The 18,403-nt window shown below is 48.3% G+C and overlaps 1 protein-coding gene across 1 annotated transcript in view; it reads left to right on the forward strand.

Moving 5' to 3' along the window:
- The first annotated feature begins 8,410 nt into the window (after positions 1–8,410).
- Positions 8,411–18,403, forward strand: part of LOC104167734 (voltage-dependent calcium channel subunit alpha-2/delta-4-like) — a 14,483-nt gene continuing 4,490 nt past the window's right edge. Inside the window, exons 1-5 of the mRNA XM_009708070.1 lie at positions 8,411–8,479; positions 10,319–10,371; positions 11,357–11,412; positions 12,842–12,862; positions 18,163–18,280. Of these exons, the coding sequence (XP_009706372.1) occupies positions 8,411–8,479; positions 10,319–10,371; positions 11,357–11,412; positions 12,842–12,862; positions 18,163–18,280 (317 nt within the window). The remainder of the gene's footprint in view (positions 8,480–10,318; positions 10,372–11,356; positions 11,413–12,841; positions 12,863–18,162; positions 18,281–18,403) is intronic.

Consider the following 18,403-nt stretch of genomic DNA (forward strand, 5'->3'; position numbering starts at 1 on the left):
ATCAATAAGCACCTGAAGGGCTTTGTTATTCACCACTTAACCCCTCATGTCCCCACCCAGTTCAGTGCTGTGAAACACATGTCAAGTCTGGTAGACAGAAATCCTAAATGAAAAAAATGGAAGGTGCCTTGGGCTACACAAGCACCATTCACATCCTATTTTATCATTAGCTGTCTGGAGAATAAAGAAACCAACAGTAACAACAAGAAAAAAATCCTTGCCTGAGAAGAATCCTGATCTAAAATACCATGCCATGTGTTTAGTCTGGATATAAGCAGATGCTGAAACGCATGCTGGTTTCTCACCGGTGCACAATAACCTTTGCTTTCGCAGCCAGAGAGCTTGATGCTGCCTCCTTTCTTTACAAGTGCCACCTCGCTCAAAGTGCTTAGATACTGCTGGAGGCCTGTCAGGGAGGGGGATGCAGGATCAGAGCCCTCAGCAAAGGGGACGATGCTCAGAGAGGTGGGGAGTACACAGAGCCACTGCTTGGCCAACCTGGGGAGTGGTACCTGTGCATGCTGTATAACTCGGCTTGGTGGAAATGCCAGCTAAATTGCAGAGCTTTATGGGATGCTGGGTATGGAGACCTTTAGCTCAGCAGTCCCAAGGAGGAGACTGTAAGATGAGCTCATGCCACGGTTAATTCTCTGCTTTTCCTTTCCAGTGCAGTGCCTTGGACGGTTCCTGTCCACTAAGCTGTCAGGATGATGTAAGTTGCCCAGATTTCTTCTCTGTACCTGTGATAGGTGTGATTGACTACCTGCTCTGTGGAGAACTCTGTCTCCCCCAAAACAAAGGTATTGCCTGTCGTCTCCTCACAGGAGGTTGTACAGCTCGGGCAGGATCTTGAGCTGTCCAGACAAACCTGCAGTTTAGGTCTTCCCCTCAGCTGTGAGGTGTCAGCTGAGCCTGGGCAGGAGCATGGGGATTCCAGCCAGTGACTCTAAGGAGAGTCCATCTCCTCTAAGGCTGTCTCACTGGCATCCCAGGTCTTCCAAAAAGAGTGGCTGTCAACGTGACATGCATGCTGGACACCCCTCTTTGCTTTTACACCACTGCTTCAACCTAGGTCTCAGGCATATTTGGGACAGGAGCTCCCCTGCCCTGGAGAGTGGAATCACCAGAGAACTTTCGTTCTATGTTCATGTTGGATTTCCTCTGCATCCTAGTTTTTCCCTGTGAGACCTAAAGGTTTTCATCTAAACTCTGCACCTCCATTTCCTGCTCTGCAAAATAAAAATAAGACCAGCATTGATACTCAGTGGTGAGGAGAGGGTTATTTCTTGAGTGGTTATAAAACTCTGAAGATGGAAAGCATTAGATACCGTTTCATTAAAGAGAAGTGCTCTCCAAATATCCTGTCACTTCCTGCAGGATGCCTCGTCTTCTTAAGTGTGGTTCACAGCCTGCTAGGCCTGGCAAGGGACAATCTCTGTCACAGACAGCTCATGAACTAAATGCCTCAAAATGGAGACAGAGAGGGAAAAGTCAATTGTGTAAAACCCGTGGTAGCTGAGCCATGGGGCTAGGCATGGAAATACCGAGGCTGTTGCCATAAGCACAAGCCCACCCTGCTCCATCCTGCACGCAGCAGTACGTACCAGACAACCATGGAAAAAGCTGTCTTTAACATTGCTTCTCTTTCATCTCTGCAGATTCTGAATTGCTTCCTCATTGATAACAACGGCTTTATACTCATTTCCAAAACTCCTGCAGAGGTAAGAGAGCATAAGAGAAGGAGGAAAGCATGCTTCACTTGTTCCTAAATAACCCACCAGAGCTGGTTAAAACAAATGAAGTTCAATTGTGTAATAAGGGTGGCCGTTGTGTAATTAAATTCAGCTGTGCGGTGAGGGGGAAGCCTCCCTGCAGAGTGACAGCACATCCTAGGTGAGGCAGGAGTTGGCAGTGATAAGGAAGGAACTAGTCAAAATAGCTTTTTATCAGAAGTGAGGATATTAGACTCCTTTCCCTCTGCACAGATGCTACTGAAAGATGATCTGAGACAGTCCCAGAAGGCAGGCATGCCTTGACTTGGGAAGGGAAGGGAAGGGAAGGGAAGGGAAGGGAAGGGAAGAGAGCAGCACTTTTGGGTGCCTCTGAAGTCAAAGCAGGCATTCTTCAGGAAAGGAAACTGAGGAGATGGTAAGAGCAAAGTGCCAAAGGTAAGATGAAATCATTTAAGCAAATTGCAAACAGGAGCACACCTAAAGAACTGGAGGATTTACTGGACTCGCAGAGGTGAAAGGAGTAAGGAAAAAGACTCAGAATAGTAATAAAAATATAAGCAACAAAAGTTGCTTCCTTTCCTCCTGCTGCCAGCGCTTCCATGACCATTTCTAGGGAGCTGAAGGGGCACAGTTTGTGCTGTGACATCCTACATAGCCCAAGTGAGGTCAACACTACCAGCTACTGCATGGTTTAGCTATGGTTTTCTGCTCTCCAGTAAATTCACCACAGAGCTATTTGTTTCAAAATAATAAAAGGCCATAGATTTGGATGTCAGAAAGTGACGTGTTGGAACAGCCTCTTAAACTACAGAGCAGTAAATCAATATAAGAAGGTACTTAGAGAAGAAATGGGAAATGAAGCGGTTTTGTTACTGACAGAAGTGTGGAGTTTCATTAAAATTGTCATAGTACTGGACTTAACAAATACCGTATGCGTATTTCCAAAAGGCAGTAGATCCAATCCCAGAAATCACTTTCTTCAAGATGTGACAAACAGGTTGAAATGGAAATTAAAGTAACAGAACACCTGATGGATGTGATTGGGATGAGCAGCACAGCTTCTATAAAGGAAGAAAACCTATCTTATAGCTATAGTTCTTTGAAAGTGTGAGTAAATCAGGAGATAAGGGAGAATGGATGACCTACTGCATTTCAGTTTTTCTAAAAGCCTTGAACAGAGTCCCTTATAAGAGGCTGTTAAAGAAGTTCTAGTTAAAGAAGGAGGTGTGAAGTAGTGGCATTGATCTCAAAGTAGGTGGGACAGAAAAGAAAGAAGAGGAATTTTTAGGTGGATATTTAGACAGAAAACATCAGCTATATGAATCCCATGGGTTCCCATCTGGTTTTGTGTTGGTTAGCATATTCAGAATAGGCTGGCAAAAGAAAAAGGTGAGATTGTGAATTCTGCAGGCACTACACAGTAAGTTCGGAGAGGCCAAGATGAGAACTGTTGAGACTCACAAAGAAAAATGAATTAGCAACACAATGGCATCAGGGGGTGATACAGACAGATGTCAAGGGGAGCATATTGCAAGGAATAACCAACCTCTTTTCTGTTGGGAAAGTGACCCATGCAGCACACTGAATATTCCAGTAAAAGTGCCCCTTCAATGATGTGGCGTGCCAAAAAAAAAAAAAAAAAAAAAGCAAAGAAAACTTGAAAAATAAGGGAGGAAAATGCTGTAAAGCTGTATTGGCTCCTTACTGTGGGAGGCCAGGTCCTACTGCATGTTTGGGATGGGCTTGTACTCTTAGGAGCTACTGTTTCCTCCTCTGACCCCCGTGGCATTTTCAAAGGTGCTTTACTGAGTCCTATGGTACGTGTTGATAGATAAAGGCAACTACACCCTTTAGCTACCACATCTGCTGTTTGTCCTCAGCACGGCCCTCCTGGCTTCTGTGTCTGTATTTTTCCTGCATCTTATGGAAAATGGGTTTTTCTAAAAGCTCATCTCTGAAAGACGTGACTAGCAGAAACATGGCATTATAGTGGATTTGGGTAAATTATAAACATTATCCACATGCCTCCAAGATCAGGCATTTTGACAAGCACCAGAGTTGTCATCTCCTCCAGTTGTTACCTCCCCTGACCTCAGAGAGTTCACCATTACTTTCTTCTGATTTCTTTATCTTGTTGCAGTTACTGCTTTTATTTCTCAGTGTTGACACTGTTAAACCCTAGAGGGAAATCAAGACAGCAGCAGCATTAAATCAATACCCTGGGTTTCATAGCCTTGCCACCTGGATGTTGCTGTATGGGATCACTTGATGCTATGTGGTCGTCCCTGCCCGCTCCCACACTTTTCCCTCACTGCATCTTTTAACATAATGCCAAAAAAAAATCCCATACCTGGATTTTTTGGGGTATTTTACCTTTCTGGAGAAGTCACCTAGTTTACTGCCCTCCTTCCCTGCTTCATACCAGACACCAGGACCAGCAAGGTCAGCGTTTCAGGCCAGCAGCAGGGAGAAGGGCAGCTTGCCTGAACGCTGCCTGTTCTGCCCCACCAGCCAGGACAGGAGTGAGCTTACCAGCTGCTGAAGGAGCAAGGGTGCACGGGCGAGCCATCTGCCCCGCTGAGCCGCGTGGACTGTGGTGGCTCCAGCATAGGCAGGGCCCCACACGCTTCCCCGCTTCCCTGAGAAATGCAGCCGAGGAGATTTCACATCCAAAACACCTGCTTCCCAGGACAAAGTGCAAGCTAAGGATAGCAGAGAGGTGCCAAAGAGCCTGTGTCCTTACAGCCCTCAGGCAAGCAGCTGATGCCAGAGACCTGCTCTGGAGGATCTGAGGTGTTTTAATCCATCTCTTTGCTTGCTCCCTTGGGCTGCAGTGCTTTATGATCTGCTCAGCCAGCTGCCTGCTGCCTGCACCTCCTTCCCTGGGTGACCACACTGGAAACCAGAGCGGCTTCACGCAGGAATGGGGTGAGGACAACCTGGCTCAGGCTCTGCTCCCCTCTGCCCTTGGGATGGGGGATTAGGATGGGGGATCGGCTTTAATAACCTCTGCCTGAAGGCAGCAGGAAGCTTACCGGCAGCCAGAAGCCACCACGGAAGAAAGAGGGACTCGGGATTTTGATGAGTGACGAGTTGGAAGCTCCCTGCGGGATTACTTGGGGAAGAATGGATAATCTCTTAGTTCAGGTTAATCTCCCCATCCAGGCTCATCACAGAGGGAGCAAGGAGTTAATAGCCAGAGCCAGGAGAAGGGAGTGAGAGAGGGAGAGGACCAGGTGATCTAGGGCAGGGGAGGAAGGGAAAGTAAGTGGCAGGCTCAGGCTGTGCTGCAGCAAGGGCTGCTCTGCACTGTATTTCTGCCAGTCTTTGCAGCCATGGCCCCACGACCACCCCTGAGTTTTTAGCCACCTTTTGCTGCCAACTGGAGGCACAGCTGCAGATCACAGGTCTTGAGCTCCCTCCGCCTGCTGCATCCAGATGTCCTCTCACTCACTAAACCTCTTTTTCTAGGACTGCTGCCTTCTCCCTGAGGCATCTTCCAGGGTATGTCTGCAAGTTCTGCCGAGGTGGGACTCCAGGGACAAGGTGGCAGCTAAAGGCCAAGATCCCACCAGGGCTGAGCAGGGCGTGTGGAGGAGCAAGGGCTGGCTTTGTTTGAGCCATGCAGCAAGGCAGCTGCCCGCTCGCCCAAAGCCTGGCCCATTTGGCAGATCCTGTTTGTCTACAGATTTTGTGTGTACCAAAAGTGCAAATTGCTCAAGGAGCCAGGAAAGCATGGACATGTATACATCTGGGAGCAGTGATGTACCTTTTGAGCCATATGTGCGCTCCAGGATGCATCTCTTTCCTGTGCATAGCCTGCATGTGCATTTATATGCTCTTAGCTGCAGGGGGATGTGATACAGCGTGTGTCACACAGGATGTCAGAGGCAATGCTTTGTGCTGTGACCCTCTGAAATTGCAAAGGCCTGTGGAAACCTGCCCAGAGCTGGGAGTTAGGAGAAACACAGCAGAGGGATGTCTGGGACAGCAGCAGCCAGTCACTGGAGGAAGCAGGTTGTAATGAGAGCTGCTTTGCAAAAACGTCACTTCAGTACAGGACCACTTTGGTTTCTGCCAGCTCCTGCTTTCCTGTGCTACTACCTGCACAGGGTACCTAAAACAGCACCGAGCTTTGAATGTCTGATTCAGTTTGCTGATGCTTTTCTGAACACATCCCCTTGGCTCAATTACACTAATAGCACCTAATACTTGTACCGATAGGAACAACACCCTACCTGGAGAAATTCGGTCAGATATCAGTATCTCTGGACAGGGCAGGGCAGGCCCCATTTACAGTACCACAGCAGCCCCCTCCCCTTGCCACACCAGCTGCAGCTTGCACTGCCTTGAATCCCACTGCTCAGGCTCCTGCTGGGGCTGCAGACTGGTATTAAATAGAAGCAGCTGGCCTCCTCGCCCCTCCTAATCAGATTGAAAGAGTGAGGGAGGTGAAAAAAGTTAGCGCTTGCTCAGACACATTTGACTATGTCTGAGACGATTACAGCCTAAATGCTCAAAGGGCAGTTGATGTTACATATCGAATTATACAGTGAAACGCCTTCTAAAGCCTGTTGGGAAGAGGCTCATAATGATGTAACACAACTGTTAGATGATTACCATGTGACCTTAGGTAAATCTGCCTGGGAGTGGGGTTTTTTAGTGGAAATGCCTCACTCAAATAAATGAAGTCATCTGCTAATATGTGCTAAATGACTGCTAGCCTATCAGTGGAAAAGTAAAATGTCCCCTGCAACTGCGTGAACGCTTCCATAACATATGAGAGCTATTTACTGTGTTAAAACCCATGAGCCAGAAAAATAGATGGAGGACAGCTCATATCTGCACTTTTATTATTTACGAGTATTTTGTTTACTTGCTTGCAAACAAAGCAGTGAACTTGGCAGATTTGAAGCATTTTTGCAATAGATTTGTCATGGTTTAATAATCAGGAAAGCCAGAACTGTTGTTTGTTCGAAGAAGTCTTTGGAGCAGAGGTTTCCAAATTTGGGATTGGGAGTGTATTTGAGGTTAGTGACTCCAAAATGTAAATGGGACCAGAGGGCCACAAGTTCCGCTTTTAGTCCAGGCATGCAAGCGGGATTTGGGGGTTGTTGCCCACCCCCCCCCACCCCATGCAACTTTTGCTGGGGTGGAGTCTGTGCAACAGCTCTGGCTGTGCCAGTGCACAGCGGGTAAGCTAAAGGGATGGATTGGGTTGTGTTGTGTTGTTTGGGTTACTGCCTGCTTGGAACCCGCACAGCAGCAAGTTGTAAAATTGCATTTGCTACCTAAATAAATCTGTATGGCACACTTCGGCGTGGCGAGGCAGTTCGCCTGGGGTAGCAGGAGAGCAGAGGTTTCCGAAGCCATTGCGGCCATGGGCTCGTAGAGAGGCTCCAGCAGAAGAGACTCAGGTGTTCAGATTTGGAGAACGTGGATTACAAAAACCCACAGGAGGGCCCAGGCTTCCAGTGAATCAACGTGCCTGGGCTCTGCAGCTTGAGAGTCTGCCTTTTTCTGTCACAAGCTGCAGGGACTTACGTGGGCTAGATTATTTCCAAGCGCAGTAGGATCAGTGCAGGATGCCCAGCTGGCGATGGGGGAAGTCCTCCCTCAAGCTTTCCAGCCAGCGAAAGGCCAAAGCTCAGCGTTACCTCCTTATAAAATATTCGTTATGTGTAGTAGGCCTCCAGATAGACTAGATTCACTGGTGCCATCGAGCATTTGGAAATTTTACTGTTGTCAGTTTATTCTGGTTTTTTCCTTTCTTGTGCTTGCAGACTGGAAAATTTTTTGGTGCAGTGGATGGCTCAGTAATGACCCAGCTGCTAAACATGGGCATGTTCAGACGGTAAGTGGGGGATCTCCATGCTGTACTTCTCTTTCTTCATCTGGTGTGTGGGTCAGAGCATATTGGTCCCCGTAAGCAATGCTTGAGCAGGGGAAAATGCACATGCTGATGCATGTGACTATCTTATTTTGATACAAGAGCTCCTTTAGCCACCTTCCCCCTCCCCTGACTCGCTCAGCCATCATCATACACACCCTGTTTCTCCTGCTTTTCCACCTGCTGCAAAGCACTGAGAGACAGTAACTCCCCATCTCTGTGTGGCCTGAAAGCAGCTGCTCCTCTGTCTTTTCCAGGGCTAGGTGCTATAAGAAACGCTTCTTGGTATTTTGGGTATAAAGTGCTTCAGTTCCTCCTGCCACTTGGAAAGCCTTTCTATGAGCAGTTGTCTGAGAGCCCCCCAGACATAGCATTGCAGCTGGCTAAGCACATTTCTCTCTCTCCTAAAAACACCTCTGTCTCATTCCACTCCCCCAGCCCATGTCAAAAGAGAGTTAAGGGTTTCAGTGGCTCGGAAACAGGAACTAAGGGGACCTAAGGTAGTTACAATTATAATTCTCCTGCTTCACAGCCTGCTTTACTCACCATCTGAAATTAGGGATGTATTTCCTCCTGGACTGACCCAGTTACATTAACCCAGAGCCTATATTTCGCTCTTTGCAAGATCCAGCACTGGCCAAACAGCAAAGACACGTGCAAGCAGGCCACTTGCTTTAGTTCTTCCATACAGGAAACTTTTTAGAAAAAGCTGACATGTGTGTTCCGTAGGCAGTTGCATTGCTTGCTTTTGACTGCTTCCTTGTTTTGTTTTGATTGCAGAGTGACCATGTATGACTATCAAGCAATGTGCAAAGTACCCTACCATCACCACAGCGGTGCTCGGCCTCTGCTCAGCGTACGTATCTGTTGGCATGCAGCCCTCCCTCGGCTTGGCCACAGAGGCTTTCTCCTAGGACATCTCCAACACCTTGATGTAGCACATTCCCCAAAAGAGTTTAGTAGATGTTTGCTTTCAAGTGATGGGAATGTCCAAACTCATCTAAGGCAGATTTCTGAGGCAGTGATGGCCACTGACAGTGGTTTCCAATTTGGCTCTCTATTGGCATACAGGATCTCACTGAAAATCGGAAGGACCAGGGAGAGAACAGGGATTAGACTCTGTCAGGCTTCTCCTAAAAGCCAAGGAACCAGCTAGCAGCTGAAATGAACAGAAATGCTTTTACAGGGCACAGTTTTACTCCGCAACTCAAAAAAGAGAGTTACACTGTCAGAGAAGAGAGCATTTCGCAGAAAGCTGTCAGCCTTTCAGGGAAGCATGAGTGGGCTTGGAGCAGCGGAGAGCAGGGTTAAAGCTGCCAAGAAATGCTGATAGCCCAGGGAACAAACTGTATCAGAGTGAATAGTTTCACCAGTATCCAAATTCAACCTCTCTTTAGGCTGATACAAGCTAATAATCTAATCCCACTCTACGTTCCTAACCTGACCTTGAACAGGTAAAACTAAGTAATTACTCAACACTCAGGCCACTTCAAACTAGTTAAAGCAAACCTAAACAGGGATGTGTTTATTACTGTTATGATCATTTTTTTGTTACTTTAAAATGTGGTGTGCTGAAAGTACTTCTTACAGCATGACATTGTAATTTTCTTCCAGTAAAATAATTTTCAACAAAATATTACTTTTTAACATGTTACATTTTTAACAATATGTCCATTTTGCAATGGCTATACTTAAGCTGGATAGATAAAATATTGTGATTGTAGTGAAAATATTTGCTTGATCGTATACTCCAATTCTGATTACTGAAAGAAATGTCACAAAATATGAGCTGCCAAAAACGAGGTGAATTGGGAAGAGAGCAAAAAGGTGAGCATTCAGCCTTCATCTTTCCTTTTCCCCTCTTAGCAAACGCCTTGAGAAGGAAGAAATCAAGAAAAGTCCATTTTTCATATACAGACATAAAAATCAGTCAAATTCCCAACCATCTATACATTTTACTATTTGCTGACTTATTTTGACTGAAGTTAAGTCAGTTAGCAGTAATGGAACATTATCTTGTATCTTGTGACTGCTGCATCTGTTTTGGGTTTGAGGATATGGATGCGATTATAAGAGGGAGAGATGAAAATTAGACATGGTTACCATAAAGAAAAGAAGCAGCAGGCTACTCTGCAGATGAATTGTCCCTGGGACAATGCTGGCTTTCCAATTTCTAGCTGAAAAGCAGGAAGATGATAGAAGTCATGCCATTGTGAGGAAAAGCTGGATGAAAGCACAGTTAAGCATAATCAATCAATGGCAGATAATACTAAATCCTGGGCAATGCTGCTGCTTGTCCCAGAAACACCACTTGCTATCAGAACTTAAAAGTGTCCTAAACTGGTGGTGTCCCATTTAGTTGTGTTTCTCTCCTGCTCTGAGCTCTCAAGGTCGTCCATACTGGAGAGAAATCATCAAGCAATTACATCTTCAAAGTCCTTCATACATTTGTGATAAACTCCCTGACCCTGATGGGGAGGGGGTGAGAAGATATTATTAGTAGCAAGGCAGCTCTGCTGGCTTTTGATGTATTTTGAACATTTTCCAGTGATGCCCAGACCCTGAATTTCCAGCCTGCCTTCAGGAGCTCTGATCAGTGGAGGGAACTGGTCTAAAACGTGGGGTCCTGCATAACAATTATAAACTCTCTGACCAGGTCCTTATGGTATTTCTCATTTCTTCTTTTGTTCTCCAGCCAATTTATGCCTTTCTAGCTGCAGTGAAATGGCTGATAAGTGATTTCCTCATGTGAGTACCAAAAGATGGGGGTGTTTGGGAGGCTCAGACCAACGGGGGCGAGAGCTGAGAAAGCTGCAAGCGGAGGCCCCCACATAGGGCATTGCTGTCAGCCTTCTCCTGACATTCGGCTCAGTGCCTTGCCCCTGGGAGACAGAAAGCTATTACTATTCCCATTTTGAGAGGCAGAGGCCCAGAGTGGGTCTGGGATTTACCTGAAGTCACTCAGTACAAAGCAGTGGAGTCAGAAATAGGACTCGGGTCTCCAGGGGCCCCATGCAGATCCTTGATGTCAAGTCCTCTTCCCTGTCTCCTTTGCCCGGGAGCGAATGCACACCTTGGTTTCGCAGGGGGCGAAGGCTGAAGGAAGGAAGCCAGGGAGCTCAGGTCTGAGTGACAGGCAAGGAAGGAGCGAGGGGAGGCCTTGAATCAAGCTCTGGATCTGGGCTCACCTCAAACTGCTGGGGGGAATCGGAGTTCAAGCTCAAATTAGGATGAAAGTGACACTGCTCAGCTTGGTGGGTGTACAGAAGGGGAGGTATGGAAAAGATCCAGCTCTGAGGACTTGAGCGTATTGGTACAGAATAATTCAATGTGATGTGCAGCTACCTCCAAGTAGCCAGAGCACGGGCTCCCTGATGACCATCTGTGCCTGCTCCTCAGGTAGGTCTCAAGGTGACTGAATCCTCTCCCAGCCTCAGGGACTGCTGTACTTATTCCTTCCTTCACTGGCGAGGCCCTCGCACAGCATATACTTCAGGAAAAAGCCCATTCAGATATTCCACAGTGCAGATCCCATGATACAGAGCTACACACTATCCTGTGGAGAGGGAAAAAAAAAAAATCAAAAAAAAAAAAACCCTCAGACTTCCACTGCCAGCAAATTTATAGTAAACATTTTAGAACTGATACTCGCCAGGCGACAGGGCCGTCTCCCTGACACCTGCATCTTTCCAGGCTGCTGAAAAAGCATCCTCTGTTCTTGCTCTTTTGACAGCTTCCTTTTGGAGTTTAACATGAGTAGCTTCTGGCACTCAGACAACTTGGCAGATGGTGAGTACACAAGAGTCCAGCCGCCCCAAAGCACGTGAGTGTTACAGCCACTGGTGGCTGAAGAAGCTGTATGGGGAAGCCTGGCCTCCCGCGAGGAGCCCACCATCTGCAGCGCCACCTCTCTCTCCATGGACACTGGAATCCAGATTCCAGGTCCCACCATGCCCCCTAGGTACCCCCTTTTCCACCCCCATTTCAGGCTGCCACAGCACCAGAGCGGTCAGGGTGAGGTGTGTGCGGCTTGGAGCACACTGCTTGCTTTCCTTAGGGTAACTACCGGGGCTGGGGAGGGTCTTCTTTCTGAGGGCACCCACCCTACATGCAGTGGGGTGAGAGAGACCATCAGCTGCAAAGCCCTTCGGTTGGAAAGACTCCTTTCCCATCTATCCTGAGGGGGGCCTACAGGACAGGAGAGAGCAGGGCTGGAGCAGCAGGCTCTCCAGAGCCTAGCAGGAGTCCCAGGAAGCTAGCCAGAACCTGTGAGGTTCCATAACACATTGAGGGTCTTCACTTGCCCACTGGACCCTCTCTGGAAGAGAGAAGATGATGGCACATGGTATTGCACAGCAGCTGAGTGCAGCAGAGTGGTATGTCTGGTTTGAAATTCAGTGACCTACCCTGCAGCTGCAGTGCTGCCTGCTAAAAACATTCTGGGAGTCTCTACAGTCCCATCCCTGCCCCTGTGGGCAGGGTGGATGTCAGTGGCCCTGAGGCGACCCAAAGGGAAAGGTGAGGAGTGCTCTGTGCAGCCATGTAGGTGCCGTTACTACATCCTCACTAATTATTCAGCACTAATGGTGCTTTTAGTGTAGATAGCGGTACCTTCCCTGCTAACTATGGGACTATGGGGCTGAGTCTTCGGCACTGAACTCTCCTGACATAATGCGGAAACAGTAATTTTTAGAAAGCAAAATTTCCTTCTAGTCAGATAACCAGCCCAATGTCTGGGTACTGTTTATGTCCCACTCACCTCCTCCAAAGAGGATCGCCAGAGATGGCAGTCGAAGTTGCAGCTATCCTCTATGCGGCCCTGGCTGCTGATTAACACACAGCAGGATAACGGGAATGGCCCCATGCAGAAATTGGTGAGGAAGAGTCAGATGAGCAAGTGCAGTACTTGTGGCAGTGCAGGAGGGACTGCTCTTTCTGGAGGACAGACCGACCTGGTGTTCCTGCAGGGAGCTGCTGTGGATGCTAAATGTCTGCAGTTTGATTTAGTCTTTGCGTGAGGTGATGTGAGGAAAAAGGGAGGGGGTTCTCACTGCTGCCCTGCTCATCACCATTTCCTTTTGTGCTTTCTTCATCTCTCTGCCACATCACCTCCATGACTGCTGTATGCAAATTCATCTCTTCGTTGCGCTGCCATCATGTGAAACTATCATGTGGCTCCATCTTCATTGTGCGTGTGTCTGTCATCCAACTTTTCCAGCCAAGGCTGTCTTCCATCACTGTAAGTAGAACCACTTAACAATGAAAAGAGAAGGATTTAGCTAGAAAACGCAGGCTAGGAAAGACTTTTTTCCACCTTTTGGACAATGAGGAACTTGCAGAAAGGTGTGACAGGGACAAGGCAGTGCCTGGCTCTATTTCCCTGCACTGCAAAGAAGCAAGTGATGCTGTTGCTCGTTTAGCTGGCTGAGCTGGTAATTGAAGGTCTGTCACTGAGAAGTCAATAAAAGAAGGGACACACCAGCCTCCTCAGGGACTGCAGGCACAGACAACACCATCACTCATTACTATGGCATAGATGGGCCTGTAGCCTGGGTACCATGGCATGTCCATCACTTTGGTTCCCAGCTGCCCCATTCTTTTTCAGTTGTTATGCCAAAATCAAAGACCAACCCATGCCTTCTTGCAGGAAAAACTGTACAGGTCTTGTAGACTTCAGTTATTAAGAGGCAACTTAAGTCTTCTTTTCCACACCCTATGGCTTAGCTCCTTCTGATGAATTCCAGCCCAGCTCCAGGATAATGCAGAACTACTTTGAAGCAGTTCAGCTGATAAGTATATGCTCTAACTCATAAATCCCCTCCTACAGGCAAGTTAGAAATGCCTCCAAGACAGAGTCCAGACTGTGGCTGTGTTTGTATCTCCCTGCTTCCATATCTAGCTTGTATTCCCCGATTTGATCTCTGCCCAGCAAGACGTATGTGTGAGACAGAGATAGAGACAGTTGGAATGCATTTTACTGTATGAAGAAGGGGAAGAGAGAGAGAGAGGGTGTCTACGGATTAAAAAAATGAGTGTCCGGGGGGGGGGGGGGGGGCGGAGGGGGGAAGATATGTTGGGGGTAGCAGAGTGGAATAATACTATTGGGGCTGGAAGAAATGGATTGCACATGTTGTTAAGAAGGGGCTGCAGATTTTTGCGAGAGATGTTAACATTTTCTTGACTGCATGCCAAGGCTGGTGTACGCAAAAAATATGAAGAGAAGGAGACATTTTGTGAGAGAGAAACCAAGCACACATTTATTCAGGGATTTGGGCAGAGGAATTAACGGTCAGGGAGCTAATGCTCTGCCCCTTGCCTGTCTGTGCACCTTTGGCTCTGCAGCACTGAGCCTATTTCTGTTTCCCAAGTTCTCTTGCTTTCCGGGAAGGCAAGACTTGCTGTTGGAATATAGGCATGATATATTCAGACTGCACTCGGCATGCAAATCTGCTTTTCAGAGGTGGTGAGAAGACATGTTTGCTTCCACAGATTTCTTCACTGCTCTCAGCATCTCATTCCTCTCTGTGTTTCTAAGGGCTTCTGCTTTTATGGACACAACCACAGGTTTGAAAGCTTTTAATCCAGCCAAAAATACTTCTAGCCAAGGCATGCAGCCTAGAAAGGACTATTTCTAGAATCGTGTAGCTCACAAAAGTTTATTTTTGACTGCATGGTAATGTACACAGAGGGTATTTTACAAGAAAATTGATTAAATTCTGTGTTTTGTATTTGTAACTAAAAGTGGCAGAATTTGCCTCTTGTGCCAGAGTAAATCCACTGACTTGGGTGCATGATTTATGCTGGTGGGAAAAACAATCTGGGCTGTATAGTTCATAACAAGGCGCGGCAGCTGCCTTTGCTCCTCAGAAGGATTGGTTGCCAAATGTCTGACAAAGTCTTTCTGGAAGTGCAGATAGTAGCAACAACAGCCTGGAATTAACTCACTCTTTGCTATAAAGTTTGCAATTTGTTATCAGCTCCTCTGACTGTTTACTAATCCCTGACCACCAGACTCTCAGAGCGCTGATAACATTTTGATGTCCAACATGTGCGTGCAGAGGCTCAGCCCAAGTGTTTTGCTGATGATGTACGAGCTACTGGGCTTCTCTGAACTTGTCAATACTGCTGCAGCTGCACTGCTTCCAAGCAAATTAAGTGGCAGGAGGCTTAAGCATAATCTCTGTCATAGGTCTTGTCTCTGTGAAGAAGTTAGGAGAGTTTAAAGTGGCTTCTTTTCATTTAGCCTATGCCAAGAAACTGATTTAAGATGGTCTGTGTGGGGGATTTGTGCCAATTTAGCAGAGTTTAAAAACACAGCTTGGTGCACGTCAAGAAGTTAACCCAGAGCAAGTCAAATTGCAAACGGTCATGACAGACTGACACAGAAATGCAACCTCTGTGAGTGCCTTTCAGCCCACACTGCCAGTGGCAGAACTGCCCCTGAAGGGACTGACCCCGGTGCACTTGCCACCGCTTGCCTCCAGATGCACAGGCTGCTCCTGGGAGGGCCACCATGGCAGAGTTCGGCCCAGGGTTACTGCTCAAGTGTTGTCTCTCTGGTCCTGTGTCCAGAGCTGAGGTACAGCTCTTGTGCGTGTGTGCAGGTCAGGCCAGCAAGCAATGCTGGCCGGGTTTATCCAGGGTGTGGATCGTGCAGGCTCTAAAGTTGACTTTTCCCTTGAGGCCCAGTTCTCCAAGCCCACCAAGTCCAGCATGACAGCCCTGATTCAACACTGGCTGAGACTGGGAGGTCTCCAATCTCCTTCCATCCTGTATTTTCCAAGCCAATGGTCTCGTTCACCCTGTCCCTGCACCCCGTCCTTCACACCACTCTTCTTTCTATTGCTTGAACTCCATCTGCTTTGGTGACGCTACACCAAGAAGATGGAGCTAGTGAAGGATGTCATTCTTTACCAGGGACAGAGGAAAAATGAGGATCTGGATGAAGTCTCTGCTATGTCAGGACCCTTTGCCACTCCTGACATGAGCAATATGCTAAACTCTTGCAAGCAGTTGTGCCCCAACCTTATCAGGTCACCTTTGTGGTCATCACAGCTGTTCTGAGCAAGAACCAGCACAGTCCGTCGCCAACAGCTGTGCTGCAGTGACAGCCCTGGTCTTTCAGTGCTACCAACCCAGAGGTAACACAATGGGACTTTGATGGTTGTGACTTGCCACAAGCATGTGCCTAAGAAGGACTGGCCCTGGCCCAGATTACAGTCATCTGGCCACCTGTTTTAGAGTTTGGAGCTGTTTTCCCAGGCACTAGTACAGTGAATTAAGGCTGAAGGAAAGGACTCCCGCTCTGTTCCTCACACTCCTTTAGTTCATCAGGGACAGCACTGGCCAGAATACAGTTACCAGCCCTGGAGCTGGTCTGAGCTGGAAAGTGTTCGCAGCTCCTCTCCTTACAGCATAAATGGGGCTATTCTGCGTGTTTCATCAGAAATGCCTAAGCTTTTGAAACTCATCTCAGTAACAGGGTTTTCTGCTGCTCATCCCAAATGTCCTTGGGACTGTTCATCCCCATGACAAGTACTAGTCAGAGGCATTCTCCATTAGTAAAAATGGGAGAGGCTTTTCTGTGCTTCTGCAGTGTAGGGTTTGCACAGAGGGATGGCAAATGGTGACAGAGCACAGTCAGGCAGCTCCTGGCTGGCAGCAGAGTTGCTGCCGGACCCTGAAACGACGAGTTATTAATTTAGTGTGAATCCAGGGTGAATACAGAACAAGGCATCATGCTGAAATCAAGCCCTGTGTGCTTTTGGATCTGTGCAAAATGAACCCAAGTATGATAGCAAAAGGTGGGTCCTACAGTTTGGGAGGATTTAAGTAGGAGGCTGCCTTGCGAGTGATGTTTTTTAAGCATTCAGAAGAAAAGCACAAGGCACAACTGCCAGGGACCCTGTGCTGCAGGGAGGTGGTTGAGTACCCATCATCTTCACCTGGGGAAGGCATTAGAGGAGAGATTGGGCTGCAGTTTCTGGCTCTTAATGTGTCTCTGGATTGCCATGGCGGTGAGAAAAATCAGAGAAAATCACCCGCTTTTCTCTCTCACACGTAATCCGCATTGTTTAGACAGCAAGCTGCGCTGCGTGGTGCCTGCCTCTTTCTGTGTGCTCTGGCAGTGTCGGAGGAGAGAAGACCATAGGTCCCCACGAGGGTTTTACAGTGATGCAAATTCCCCATCAGAATCATGGATGCCCTCTCGGTGCCGCCTTACCATACATTTACTGATTAAAACCCATGTTGCTGCTTTTTTCTATAATTCTTCAGCAGCACTGCTGCAAAGGATAAGCTGGTCATCCTCCACATCAGAAAGACTCTTCCCTGCCTGTCCCCCCAGCAGGGCTGCCTGCAGCCGCCGTGTGGGTGGAGGGCTGCGGAGTGAGTCTTTTGTGCTCAGATCCAAAGCTGATGTAGAAACCATTTCTCATACTTGTTGTTGGCTGAGCCGCAACCACTTATGCCCTAGCAACAAAGCCTCGCATTTCTATCATCAGCGACGTTCCCCTGTGTCTTAGAGAGGCAGGAGCTGGCTGTGCTACCTCCAACTGCAGAAAATAATTGCCAGAAGGGCCCAAGGCAGTAGTTTCAGGCAAGGCAGACTTTCCTGAACTCCTAGAAAGGCTGCCCTTGCTTCTCAAGGGAGGCTCAGTAAGGTGGTGCAGCTCCCTGTCATCCTCAAATTAGTTTGAGAGTCCCACAGAGTGTGACTGAAGAGTGATGGAGCAGCTGCTCCCTGCCTCTGCAGAGGACAGCTTGCCCCAGGAGCCAGCGCTGAGCATTAGCTGGGTCTCTGCTGGTCCTCGGGAGCCGTCGTCTGCTTCCCTGTGGTCTCAGGCCAGATCTGTTTGCTGGTGGTGTTTTCTTTTCAATGTGACATGTATTCAGCCCCACAAATTGCCTGCTGTGGGCTCACCCTGAAATGTTAGAGGGCTCAGGAAGGATCAGCGGTTGATGGAGAACCCCACCACAGACACGCAGGGTCCCTGCAAGGGCAGATCCCTCAGCACGGGCAGTGAGAACCAGGCCAGTCGCAGCTTTGAATGTTTAAAAAAAAAAATGCATGAACCAGGACTGGGTTAGGCAGGAGGGACTTTATTAATGCTGCTGGTTCGGTGGACCCTCCCCTCCTTTGAACACAGAGGTACCAGTGCCTAAATGCCCCTGCCTAACTGGCCATGGGGGTCCCTGGGCTGCTGCAGCCCCAGGGCTGCGGCTTCGGCAGGGCAGGGTCCAGGCTTGCTTGGGGAAGGCGAGCGGGAATACCGGGCTCGTTTCAGCCATAGGCCGGTTTTCCCACACCACCTAGTGGGAACTGGGCTCACTGCCTGGCTGCTTTCTGCAGCATCTCCTGCCCCTTCTTCTCCGGTAGGCACCTGCTCTTGGCCACTGTCCGGGCAGGGACACGCAGGGCTGCTCCTCCAACCTACATCGCCGGTCTTAAATGCTTCCATCTCAGTTGCATCTAAATGCTAACCGCTCCTATGTGATCCTCTGCCCTTCCTTTCTCACCTTGTCTCCTTACCATCGCAGCTCACAAGCACAAGAAGCATGACACCTTGCAGCCCTGCGACACCGAGTACCCCGTTTTCGTGTACGAACCGGCCATCAAGGAGACCAACGGGCTGATCGAGTGCGGAGGTTGCCAAAAGTAAGAATTGCAGCTTCCCTTTCATTTGGAGGCTCCCCAGGTCGTGACGGCCCATGAGCCTTGTCACAGAGCCCATGGGTGACAACAGCAACCTGAGCCGAGTCGCCTGCCGCTGTGCTGGCA

This window comes from Cariama cristata, unplaced genomic scaffold (genome assembly GCF_000690535.1).
Source record: "Cariama cristata isolate BGI_N322 unplaced genomic scaffold, ASM69053v1 scaffold24929, whole genome shotgun sequence".
Lineage (NCBI taxonomy): Eukaryota > Metazoa > Chordata > Aves > Cariamiformes > Cariamidae > Cariama > Cariama cristata.